The sequence below is a fragment of the Chrysochloris asiatica genome, unplaced genomic scaffold (genome assembly GCF_000296735.1).
Source record: "Chrysochloris asiatica unplaced genomic scaffold, ChrAsi1.0 scaffold00132, whole genome shotgun sequence".
In the NCBI taxonomy this organism is placed as follows: Eukaryota; Metazoa; Chordata; class Mammalia; order Afrosoricida; family Chrysochloridae; genus Chrysochloris; species Chrysochloris asiatica.
Window position 1 is genome coordinate 7650045 of NW_006408650.1, and position 13112 is coordinate 7663156.

Below are 13112 nucleotides of genomic sequence, written 5' to 3' on the forward strand. Positions count from 1 at the left end.
GGGGTACCATCCCCCTGGAGAACTTCCTTACCTTTGCCTTTTCACTAGGCTCGATGACAATGCCATTGGTAGAGTTATTTAGTTCTCGGGATACAACACAGAGGAATTCTGCCTGGTCCTCGTTTCCATAGTTATAGGAAGACCCGATGCTGATTAGCTGAGAGGATGTAAACATGGTGAACAGCCAAGCAGTGAGCTTAAAACACTAAAAGGACCCAAAATCCACCCCTCCCCTGACTGAACAGAACGTGGTCACCGTGCTTCTCAAAAGACGAAGAATTCACTAGTGGCAGCAAACCCCTTGGGCAAAACGGGATTTGTCAGGGCTGTACTACCGAGGCTTCCCTCTGCTGCCCTTGAGCCCAAGCACTTGAAGAATCCCACAGGCAGCCATTTTGCCTGATGTAGTTTTACTTGTCTGTCACTGTATAGTACTGTGGTGGCTTGTGAGTTGCGGCAATACTAGAAGCTATGCTCCCAGAATTTGAAATACTAGCCGTTTGTCACCCATGGTGGACAAGTTTCGACTGAGCTTCCAGACTAAGACAGACAAGGAAGGAGGAGAAATGGGCTAGTCCTGAATGTTTAGCCACTGAAAGCCTTATGAAGAGCAGTGGAACACGGTCAGCACCAGACCACTGACTACTGAAACATGAAGAACACCAGAATCTTGTCAGATAAGGTGCCAGAAGATAAGCCCCTCATGTTGGAGGGCACTAAAAATATTACTGGGAAGAAGCTGCCCCCTCAAAGTAAAGTTGACCGTGATGATGCAAATGGAGTAGAGCTTTCAGGACCTTCATTTGCTGAGGGGGCATGACTTTAAATGAGGAGAAACAGCTGTTAATAATCGGAACGGGGAGTGTATGAAGTATGAAATCTAGGAAAATTGGAAGTTGTCAAAAATGAAATGGACCGCATAAAGATCTAGATCTAGGCATTAGTGAGTGAAATGGACTGGCATTGTCCACTCTGAATCTGAGTCATGTGGTCTACTATGCCAGAAATGACTAACTGAAGAGGTATGGCTTCACATTCATCATCAAAAGAACATTTCAAAATGTATCTTAAAATTCCAATCGGAATGGAAGGATACTTCCTATCAAGGAAGAAGCTTGTTGCCTCAGTGCACTGGGTTGACAGGGACGGGCAACCTAGACACTGACTATCGAAAATGGGGGCTATAAAGGCAGTGTTTCATTCTGTTGTGCAAAGGGTCACTCTAAGTTGGAACTAACTCCATAGCACGTAACAACAGTCTTAAACCAAAGATACCGTGAAAAGGCGACAAGGCATACTTTGTGACACAAATGCACAATCTCTCATCTTAAATTTCGCATGTAAATCCTGTCTTGAGCACTGTAATTCAATGACATTAAGTGCAATTCAGAATTGGATTCTGAGTAGGAATTAGGTGTTAGGGCGACAAGAATCTCCCTGTATGGAGCACTGGGGCGAGACAGACTGTGTCTGTGCATGAGAAGGAGCATCTGACTCCCAGCCAAAACACCTACACGGAGCTGGCTCATTTGAGGCAGAAGTCGGAGAAAGGAGACGGGCATCCGGATAGATCTGGAAAGCACTGAGTGAATCACCAGACAGCACCCCCAAACTGTATCCTGCTGTACTTTTGACTTTCCTGGAGAATTAATTCAGGGTTTATTTCGGAATTGGAAACATACATGCAGAGGGAGAAGCTGAGGCCAAGGGTGAGGCCCTTGTGACCTACAATGAGGGGACCATGACTGACTTGCTATGTGGCTGGACTGGGCAGCGGGGTCTCTCTGTGCTGTAGCACCCTCCTCCAGGCAAGGGAGCCAATGGCAGCTACTTCATCCTCCCCTACGGCATCATTAAGGCCCGAGGAGAATGAAGAGGAACCCTTCATTAGTTTCACAAAGTATACTTTTTACAACATCTTTGCTACAAGACTTCCTATTAGGGAACATGCTTCCAGAATAGAGAATGATACACCATTGACAACACCCTGTAACCCTGGCATGAAGAACCAGACCTAGGTGACAGACATCAGACAGAATAGCACACAGGGAAAAAACACAAGAACAAGTTTAAGAAAGAATCCACTGTTAACTCCAAAGACAAAGCTGAAGAGCAGATTCCAATTTAGCCTGTGAAACACCGTTATCACTACTTATTGTGTGCTATGGAGTCAGTTCCGACTCACAGCCACCCTGTTTAGGGTTTCCGAGGCTGTAAATCTTTATGAGAGCAGAAAGCCTCATCTTTCTCCAGGGTTAGCACAAATAGTGGCTTTTATTTTAGAAACCAAGTTGATGGTGACAATTCCAGTGCCCTCTACCTAACACCAGGCATGACCCAGATAAAATAACCGACTCGTTTTGTTCATGTTCAGTCTCCCCATGTTTTGATAGCAATGAATGAATTGAACAATTCTGCCACCTGGTGGAAGAAAGCAGTATAATTCAGATTCTCGGTTCCTTTCTTCAGCTGCTGTTAATACCTCCATCATACAAACGGAAAGCAGAAGAACCACGGAGACAGGGAGGGCTCCGTTCACATCACACCCGTGCACCATGCTCTTTTGGTAGCACAATTACATGGTTCTGGCCCTGGGTTGGGCAAGGAAGGGGCGTTGAGTCCTCATCTTCTCTAAGTACTTACTCTACAGTGAGGTTCCGGCTCCCGGTGGACACACTCGAGCTGAAAACCTGAGCTATGAAGCTGGGGACAAGGTACTATTGCTCATTCTCCAACTCATCTTGCACACCTCATGGACCACAGAGCAGATCATTCATGCTGAGTGGCTCTCTGTCCACATTCTCAAATGGAATCACACAGGGCTGCTAGCTAGTTACGGAAGGAGACTGTCTGAAGGGGCGTGGGGGGCGTTCCTAGGTAGAGAGAGACGTACCTGTTCAAATTTCCATCCATCAGACATGGTGGAGACCATCTGTGTCAGCTCCTCCTCTTGACACTGCAGGACTCTGTACACATGCTTCACGGGGCCCTATGGCAACCAGAGACAGGTGTAGGAGAACCAACCATCAAGGGCAGTTTACCGCTGGCTCCAGTCTGCAAGGGGGTTTTATTCCCTGGCAGCTGTCCCATCCAGCCACACTCCCCTCCCCTTTACAAGCAGCACTGTAGTTTTTCCTCTAAAAGCTGATCTAAGGAAAGACAGAGGACCCAGGAACAGGGCTCAGTGAGTAACCCACTCTGAACTTCAGAGGGCTGAGTCAGGTGAGCAACCATGATGACAATATGTCCAGCTTCTCGACCGCCCTCAGAAGGAAACGGAGGTAAGTGGCTCTGCCTGGGAAGCCCTGGTTTTTCCTGAAATCACTCACACTGTCCCTTACATGCTGACAGTGGAGACGGCATCGGGTTTGTTCCTTGTGATATCATACTACAGGGATACTAGACTTTTTTTTACCGTGTCTGGAGGCCACCCAAGGAAAGAAGTGCTAAATGAAGGCCACCAGTGCTAACTGGAGACAGACCTTTGTTAGGGGTCTTATAGCTGGTCAGGCTCAACTTTTTCGAACTGAAGTTGCAACTGGAAGGCAAAAGGCTGAGGCACCAAGACGGATGATCCGCCCAGAGGCAGCTGCAGCGTGACAGCTTCTCCACCACCCCCCAGCCCCCCGGCAGAGCTGGCCCAGCCCGGGGGAGTCAGGACTCACACTGCGATAGGGACACGGCTGGCTGCAAGGAGGCAAGCTCACCAGGTGGACGGACACTCACAGGACGACACAAGTGGTTATGTTTAGGACCTGGGACCTCACATTGCCAGGTCCACCACTGGTCCCGGGGGGCTGGGGGGACAGGAACACCCCAATAGTGAGGGACCCCAACAGTCACGGAGAGGGGGCCATCTTTGTTCAAGATGCCGCTGAGGATATTATGAATGCTTCTTTAAACGTGATAAAAGCTAGGTTGGTTGAACCCCTGAAACTACTGCCCCAAGATCTTCAAACCTTAAACCAAAAATATTCACCAGTAAAGAATGTCTGTCTTGAGCCCTGAGCTCCTCTATGACCCAGCTCTATGGGAGCAGATGGGTAGCAACAACTCCAAAGATGAGCCAGGACCCTTGGGGGACGGTGAGTTTATGTGACGATGTGAAGGGTGTAGGGGTGGGGGTCAGGGGGAGGGGGACTCAGAAAAGAAAGGCCAGAAGGGTTACACAACTTGAAGAATGTGATCAATGAATTGTGCTGTAGAAACAGCTGCATTGGTATGTTCTGCTGTGTATATTCTCGACAAGACAAATTATTAAGAAATCTACTGAAATAAATAAGCCAACCAAGAAGGAAGCAGAGGGAAGAAATGGCGAAGGATCATCTGTAAGGATGACGACCACTTCAAATCCTTAAATCTAGTCATGCCTTAGACTTCCCAGAAACCTAAACCAATAAAAACTTTTTTAAAGAAGATAAAAACTTGTATTACTTTTTCAAAAGGAGGCCTGAACTTCAGTTATCTGGGACACGAATTCTGGAGCCACCACTACTCAGACAGCCCTGGACAGATCAAAGTCACTGCTGACCACGGAGAGCTGCGAACCCAGATCACCGCCCTTCTCCAGCCGTCACTGCGCCACGGGCAGGGCGTGTGTTCCCTTTGACTTGGGAGGATCGTGGTGTTAGAAAGTCAGGTGCCTCCTCCCCACACTGTCCGGCTACTAAGTGGGACATGAACCCAGATCTGCCTGACAAGACTGCATTCTTCTAGGTTAGTCTATGTTTTCTCCTTCTAAATGATGACGTACTCGTATCAGTATTAAGATTTACAAACAAAAAACCTTCCATGTAGAACAGAGGACAAATTCCCTAAAGAACCCAATTGGCTGTAGCCACACATTTCGGAAACAACCAGCTATTACTACAATGGAAAATACAAAAAAATCTATGATATTGGTCATAGTTGTGAATTAAGATGCCAATATTGGCACACTCGCTCTCTTTTTTCCAGGAAAATCACCCCAGAGGCATCAAAAGGATGCTGGCAGCTACTCAAAGACTGGGAAGTCATTAAGAAAAGTCAGACGTCTCAGGTCTTGGCCTTTGCCAGGTGTGAGGAACAGCCACAAGTCAGAGGAGCTAATGTGTCTGCAGGGACAGCTGGAGAACCCCACCCACAGCCCAGCTCACAGCCCTTCACCTTAGAGGTAGCCATGTATGAGCAGAGGAGGGAAGAAGGGCGTCTTTGAACAGCATCAAACCCACTTCTCAGTTCCACCAAATAAAAAGGACAGATGCACAGATCAATTAACATCAAAAAGGTCTCGACTTCCTACAACAACAATAAAAAAGCTTCCAACTGGGTCTAAATCCACAAGCCTTCAAAATCTGGAGGAGTAATTAACTTAATTGCCACCATCAAAAAGATATCTTACAATGCTCTCTAGGAACTAGCTAATGGCAAAAAAGCGGAGACTGTCCAGGTACTTGCATTTGAATGGTTTCATATTAGACAATCCACGGTACCATCAAAATGACAGTAAGCCATCAACAGTTATTTTGGAATGTGGAACACTGAAGGTAAGGCTAGATTTCCAAAATGTCTTAAGCTGTCAAATATCCAATGGTGACAGACACCACCGAAGTAGAAGACAGAGAGGACTGGTAGCATGAGATCACATGATATGATAATCTGCAAACAAGGGTCCGTTCCATTCACCGTTGAACATCACTGGCTAGATGGGTGAGAATGGGAAAAGAACTCAGTGAGGAAGCCCTTTTGTCCGCCTTTGCAAACTGCTGGCTGAAGAAAATGTGGAAAACAGAATTCATTTTTTATCATTGTTGTTATGTTGTTAAGTGCCATCGAGTCGGTTCTGACCCATAGCGACCCTGTACAGGGTTTCTGAGGGTGTAAATCTTTACGGGAGTAGAAAGCCTCATCTTTCTCCCTCGGAGCGGCTGGTAGTTTCGAACCGCTGACCTTAAGGTTCACAGCCCGATTCGTAACCACTACGCTACCAGAGCTCCTTTTTTATCATAGGTGTCAGTTATTGATCAAGATGATTCCATTTAGAACCAGAAAACTCTGACATATGGAGTCTTCCACAGAAGGGGCAAGGTGCTACTTTAGATTTTTGAAACAATGCATTGTTCTCTCGTTGTTGCTAAGCACCATTGAGTGGGGTTTGACCCTGTGTAGGGTTTCTGAGGAGTGGCTGGTGGGTTTGATACGCAGACCTTGTGGTTCAAACCAACTTTTGTGGTCCAGTGCGTTATCCTGCAGCGCCAGTGTCTCGCTCTCGTGGGAGAAGGGCAGACGGTCACTGTGGCGTAGATCTCTGTTCTCTTACTGCAACTCTTAAGTGTTGTCTGTTCTTCATTTTTTTTTTGTTGAGAATGTACACAGAAAAACACACTAATTCAAGTTTCTCCAGGTACAATTCTGTAACACTGATAACATGTTTTGAGTTTTGCAGCCATTCTTACCCTCCTTTTCTGAGTTGTGGCTTCTCCCTTAATAGAAACACCGCGTCCTAAGATCCCTACGTAAACTTCTGAGTTGCTATTGTCACTTTGATTCCGGATAGCTAGTTATTAAAAGAGCACAGTGCTCAAGACAGACATCCTACTCCTTCAGCCTAAGTGTGGTTTGGTTTTAAGAAGACTTCAAGGGACAGTGTTCATTTAAGACATAAATAAAGTTTAAAGATTTTCTCAAGGCAATAGTTTTGGGGGTTCAGCCAACCTCTGTGGCTCCAGAGTTTGGATTCCATGAGAATTTGAAATTCTGTTCTGCACTTCCCCTCCTTGGATCAGGACTCTTGTACAGAATCTTTGATCAGCATGCTCGGTTACGGAAGTCTGGCACCGCACCATTCAGTTCTTTGGGGCTCCCGGCAGAGGAGGCAGTCAGCCCTGCTTTCCATCTCCTCCTCCTATTCCTGACTCTCCTTCTCCCTAGGTGGCTCCAGGTGAAGTGAGACCAAGTATTGTGCCTTGGAGGACTGGCTGCTAGCTTTGAAGACCCCAGGTACCACCCGGTGAACCAGGAGGTAGCACTGACACATCGAGCATGTCGTCAGGCCAATTAACTGAGTTGTCTCGTGAAACCTGGTGCAGTCAGACGTTAACTTGTAGCTTAAATACACAAAAGGGAATGTCTGTTTTTGCTGCTAGACTTTAAGCCTCTTGGGGGTAAGGACCTTCTTCCCTAGAATCCCAAGGAGGACTGTGGGCACTCCAACACATATGACGGGAAATGAGCTAAGTATGTACCCTGTCTTCCCTGCTCAAACTTGGGGACACAGTCTGGCTTCATTTTTGATACTATATAAGAACGGAGACTTCATAACAGAAAGAGAAGTTGAGTGTTTTTTTTTTATCTTAGAAGCAGCTTCTAAAGTCTCTGCTCTGAGACGCCCCCTCACCTGGCTCGCAGGAGCTGGATATGTCCTGGTGTGTGTTAAGTGCCATTGAGTCAGCTCCGACTCCTATCAACCCTGTGTACGGTTTCCAAGGCTTTAAACTCTTTGTGGGAGCAGAAAGCCTCCTCTTTCTCCCACGGATACGATATGGTCATGTGTTAAAGGCTCTTCCTAGTAAAGAGTGGCCAAAGGTTCAGATGAGATCTTGTTGGGTCTTTATGTCGAGGGAGACAGATTCTCAGTCACAGAGAACAGGGTTTGGCTCTGTCCAGTGGTGACTAGCGACAATCTCCTGATTCTTCTAAAGGGACAGATACGGGGCTATTCCCCCAACCCCCTTATTATTTCTTCTCTATTTCTTCATGCTGAACAATTATTGGTGCTAAGCCTGCTGTGTCTGGCTGAGTGTGTTCTATGAGCGCGGCACTCGACAGTGATCCACACAGACCTCCAGCTCTCGCCAAGCAGCACCCCCAGACCTTGGGATCTAGAGAGCCCCTGGAGACCGTTTCTCCTTAAGAAATGAAAAGCCCCTTACTTGTGAAGTTCTGTTCTCGTTGTCCCGTATCCTTTCCTTAACCAGTCGCACTAGAGGCGCGATGTTGTAGAATTCTGCTTCTTCCAGCACACCTGGAGCAAGGACAGACTGTGGTTTGAGAGGTCTGACTTCACCAGAGAAACAAGCAGTAACTTACCTCAAGAAGAGCCCGGAGCTAACGGGTTTGGAAAAACTGGCATTTTTCAAAAGAAAATGTAATCTCTTACCTTCATCCTGAAAACTAATGTTTGGCTGTTTAGGGTGGACTCATGACCTTATCCCAAACAACAGTGAAGAGTGGGCCCAGGGCCTGCTTGTCTCACCTCTACCCTTTCCTTCCTGCACCTGCCCGGAAGCTGCAGGACGCTGTCTCCGAATGTTGCTCAGTTCCTGGAGTCAGTCACAGTGGACAGCTCCGAAATCTGTCATTTTTACTCAAAGTTTGCCCTAAAAAGACCTACGGGTTGGAGGAGTTGGGGGGAGGGCGTGCATTTATGTGGGCAAAGTTAACAAGACCGATCACAATGCGAGGCAATCATCGAAAGAAGCCCCCTCGGAACAGAGTCCAAAGGGCTTAGACACAGAGCACCTCAGTGGGATGTGTGATCACGGGCCAGGAAACAAAGGATCACATTGGAACGTGCACTGTGGATTGAAGTATTTGTCAATACCAAGTTTCCTAAATGTGACAAGGGCCCTGTAAGAGCACAGCCTTGTGGGAAACAGGCACTGAAGTGTTAGGGGTCAAGGGGTCTGTCTGGCAGTTGCCATCTAGTCTCAAATTGCTCCAAAATGGCACCGATATAGGAGAGGGAGGGGCAGGGGAAAATGATAACACAAAGATGGCCCCCCACAAAACTTAAAAACTGGTCAATCTTAGTAAAGGGAATTCTTTGTATTAGTCTTGCCATTTTCTTTCCTTTTTTAAAAAAAGGCATTGGAAAAAGATGCCCACCAGGTGGTCACTGCTGAGACTGGATGGCGGCTGTGTGGGTTGGCTGGTGCTCCACTGTTACAAAGTATTTAACGATTTCCCTAACAAGTCATGAATAAATAAAAGGGCATTAAACAAAGAAGATGCTCATTTGGTACTGGTTGAAACAGAGCCACTTGACAGTCACTTCATGAAGTTTGCCTGGCTAGTATGGCTTCTGTACTCAAAGCCAATGGCCCCACATCAGGGTGCCCTGGATGGACAAGTAGGCCCCAATCTCCAGACAAGGCCTTCAGTGAGACCCAGCTGAAGGCTGTTCACACCCACTCACAGTCCAAACACCCTATAAATTGAAAAGCGAAAGCACCCAATGTTATATACACCTGACAATGAATCGGAGACTAAATGAGGTCAGGTGCAAACATTTGCAGGGAAGCGTGAGACCAGAATCTTAAAAGAAATGAGGCCAAGTCTTCATTCCCCCGCCCCCAAAGGCTGCAAGTTCAAACTAAAACTAACAAATAACTGAACGTCAGAGATGTGTTGTCACAGGCTAAGGTCATGCACAGCTAGCACGTAGGTCAATGTGCAAAGGGACCATGACAACCGCGCTGGCACAGAAGAAACCCCTGAAGCTTCCTAGCAAGTGGAGCTGCTCAGTTCCCTTCTCATTAGGAGGCAGGACAGTCACAAAATGCTCTTAGCCAGCAATAGGCCACGGGAAGCGTCCTGTTGACGTTCCTAAACGATGCCCCAAGCCATAGGAGAACACCATGACAATTCCAAACAAGATGCATTAAAGATTCAGCCTGAATGCTGAAAATGCCCGATTCAGACATTGGTCTTACCTTCTTCTGCCAGCTCCTTATTAATGATGAGTTTCCCGTGTCGGAGGTAGTTTAGGATAGGACCAAAGTAGGTGGGATCTCGGTCAATCAGATATGCCCCGGTCTCATCCTGCCAACCAAATACCAAGGGATCATTGTGGAGAGAGAGCTGTGGAGCTTCTAGGCCACGTCAGAGCCTCGTGGTCAATGCCCTGAAAGAGCAACTCATTCCATAGACAGCTACAAAATTTTCATGAGAGGGCAAGTTTTGGTAGATGTTATCACAAACTACCGACAAGAGAGCTAAATTCCTTTATCTGGCATGTTAAGATCATTTCAGGGATACCCTACCCCATCATTATGTATGTATTTCCAGGTTTGAGTTTCCTGAAATTATTGAAGCCTGGTTTGAACCTCTACATTTGGACGGCAATGACTAACATTCTTTTGGAGGATATTTGCAATAAAGAAAGGGATGACCACAGTGTCCACTAGTCTGAACCTGAAGAACTGGATGGTGTCCAGCTAGTGCTCGGATAGGGATTACAGTGGAAGGTCTTGTATGGTGGAAGAAAAATGTAGAATAAATGTCAAAATCGTAAAATAAGGCCAGATTTGCTGGTCTGATGAGCCTAGTGGACCTCCCAAGACCCTTAGTTACTTTTCAAACCCGGAACGGAGCCCATTCCTGGGGAATCACCTTTCAGCCCAGCACTAGACAGGCTGTGAACAGGAACACTCATGCAGACGTGCTGCTCACAACAATCAAACAAAGCTCACAAGGTGGGAAAGGACCACAAAGAGGGGAGAATGGCAAATGCAGAGCCAGGGAGGAAGTGGGGAGAGCGCTGTTACATTGAGGGAACGGGAACTAATGTCAGGAAACAAAATGTGTATAAACAATGTTCAAAAATGAAGAAGAGAAGCAGCGACACCAGAGGTGGAGGCAGAGATGGGGACATGGAGAGAGGAAGCAGCTGAGGACGCTAGATTCATGGAAAGAGAGGGACTGAGTGCCGGCAGCTAGGAGGCAGGCTTACAGAATGTCCCCTTTGGTGGTATAAATTATTATATATGAGTGCTTTAAAAAGAGCTAAAATGAATAGACAGAAATCCTGTTAATCATTGTAATGAAACTAGGTGTATGATTTGTTGAATTTGAAACTGATGATCTGCCCTATAAACTTTTACTCAATTCACAATTAAAAACTGTAAAAAAAGAAATAAATAAACGAAGGAAGACCTGGTGAGCTATGTCGGCCCCAGATGAGCTACAGCTCCGGTGAGCCACGATATCCAAGCAAAATAAAATTTATGGAAGCACATTGAAAACTTCAAGCCTCAAGATCTCTACTGGATCCCAGTAAAGGGTTTGGATGGGAGGTGGGAAAGGTGTGTGCCACGGTTGCTTTGGAACAGTGAATTATATAATTGTAAAAAAAACCCAAAAAAAACCCAAACAGAATCTATGATGGTTAGGGGTGGGGAGTGTTAATCCTGGGCTAGAGGGCAGACACATGTTGAAGTAGGTGACAGGGCAGACAATACACAAGAAGGAGGTGAGCAGAGGAAGGAAGGTAGCTAGAGGCACAGGGAAGAGTGTAAGAGTCAGTGACTAGAGGGGAATGTTGTTAATTGTTGGTACATGGAGGGGGCTACAAACAAGTAATGAAGCAAAGGCCAGGATTTGTTGAATGTAAAACTGATGGTCTGCTCTGTAAACCTTCACTCAATTTGCAATAAAAAGTTAAAAATAAGAACTGAAAACAAAGGAAGAAAGCAGTATTGTTGATAAGTGCTGTTGAGTCTGTTCTGATTCTTAGTGACCCTGTATAGGGTTTCCAAGGAGCCTCTGATGTACTTGAACCACCGACCTTGCGGTTCAAATTAACCTTATAGTCCAGTGCATTACCCTACAGCACCACACCAGTTTGTTGTTGTTAAGTGCCACTAAGTCGGTTCCAACTCACAGTGTCCCTATTTAGGGTTTCTGAAGAGTGGCTGGTGAGCTTGAACCACCGATCTTGCAGTTCAAACCGACCTTGAGATCAAGTGCTCCTATGGTACCACACCAGGGAGCTTAAATCTGTGCTTGAGGTAGACATTCTGACTTCGTCATTGCCCCTGATTCTAAGAAAAACCTGTTTAGTTGGCAGTGCCCCTGAGCTCATGGCCAGCATGGGTGAGAGTCTGCATTGCCAGCTGTAGCCTCACACCGCCCCCAACTCTGTGCCCAGAGGAAGCCTGGCATTGCCAGGATTTTAGCTCTGGACAGTTTTAATATTATTCATCTTTACACTAAAAGGACCAAGAAGAAACTGGCTGATTCTGCAACACAGAAGATTTAGGATAGATAAAAATAATTCCTTTATAATCAAAGAGTTTGGGAATCTAAAGTTTAGGCAGGACAGCCTTCTATCAGTCTGAGATGTATTAAAGGCAGGGGAAGAACAGATGGAATCAGGGACATTTACACAACCCCAATTCGGTGCAAGGTTGTTGTTCTATGGAATATACAATGATTTAAACCATAACTCAAGTCTGTAAGTTTAGCTTGTCAAAAGTGAAAACGCAAACAACTGTTGAGGCTGGAAATGGGTTAAGTGTCTTGTCACCTCTCAGCCCTTTGGTTAGCAGCCACGCATCTTACCCAACAGCATTCTTTGGTCTTCATTTTCACCCTGTGTTTGTTAACTGGTCAACCGAGGTTTGCAATGGCAAAGGGTAGCTTGCAATGTCTGCGACCTTCGGTATGGACCTAAACCAGTGACTGATACCAGAACCATGGGCTGGAGGGCAAGTGTGATCCAAGAACACACCTCCTGCTGTCAAATCATCGGTGGCCCCAGGCTCTAACCCAACTTGGCTGAAGGGTTCAAAGAGGAAGTCTGAGAAAGCTATAAAAATGCCTGCGCTCGCCCTGACCCAGTTCTGGATGCATCTGGCACACACAGCGAGGGGCCGACGAGGAGCCAAGAGAAAACTCACGCTGATCCGTGGGGCTGGGATGTAGGGTGCAAAAAAATTTGGAGAAGGGGTGTTGGGTGGGTTTTCGTGGGTGGTTGGGCACAGTATGCGGGGAAGAAGTCGCTGAGAACGCAGGGCGGGGTCACAAGAAAGCCTAAGAATGGGGATAACACGGGAGTCTCCCTGAGGTCCCTGGGGGTCGAGGGGAAATGGACCCCAGCTTGAGCTGCCTGTCCGTGAAGAGGGGGGGGTCCTAGGACTGGGGATTCGAAGGCCCGGGGGCGCGCCCGAGGGCGGGGCGCACCTTGTCCGAGTCCAGCTCCGGATCCTCCTGGCAGCAGAGACGGCAGAGGAAGGACTTGGGCTCCCGGCCCAAGGTCTGCCTGGTGGTCACGAAGTAGGTGCCGCCTACGTTCAGGCGGACCCAGCGGGCCGCGCCGCCGCCCCCTGCCCGCTCGGGCGGACCGGGACCCG

The 13112-nt window shown here is 47.1% G+C and overlaps 1 protein-coding gene across 1 annotated transcript in view; it reads right to left on the reverse strand.

The window, feature by feature from the left end:
- The window catches only part of KCTD2 (potassium channel tetramerization domain containing 2), a 14301-nt gene that overhangs the window by 994 nt on the left and 195 nt on the right, over nucleotides 1-13112 (reverse strand). The window contains exons 2-6 of the mRNA XM_006869679.1: nucleotides 12943-13110; nucleotides 9693-9801; nucleotides 7911-8002; nucleotides 2894-2989; nucleotides 32-157 (exon numbers count right to left, since the gene is read on the reverse strand). Of these exons, the coding sequence (XP_006869741.1) occupies nucleotides 32-157; nucleotides 2894-2989; nucleotides 7911-8002; nucleotides 9693-9801; nucleotides 12943-13110 (591 nt within the window). The remainder of the gene's footprint in view (nucleotides 1-31; nucleotides 158-2893; nucleotides 2990-7910; nucleotides 8003-9692; nucleotides 9802-12942; nucleotides 13111-13112) is intronic.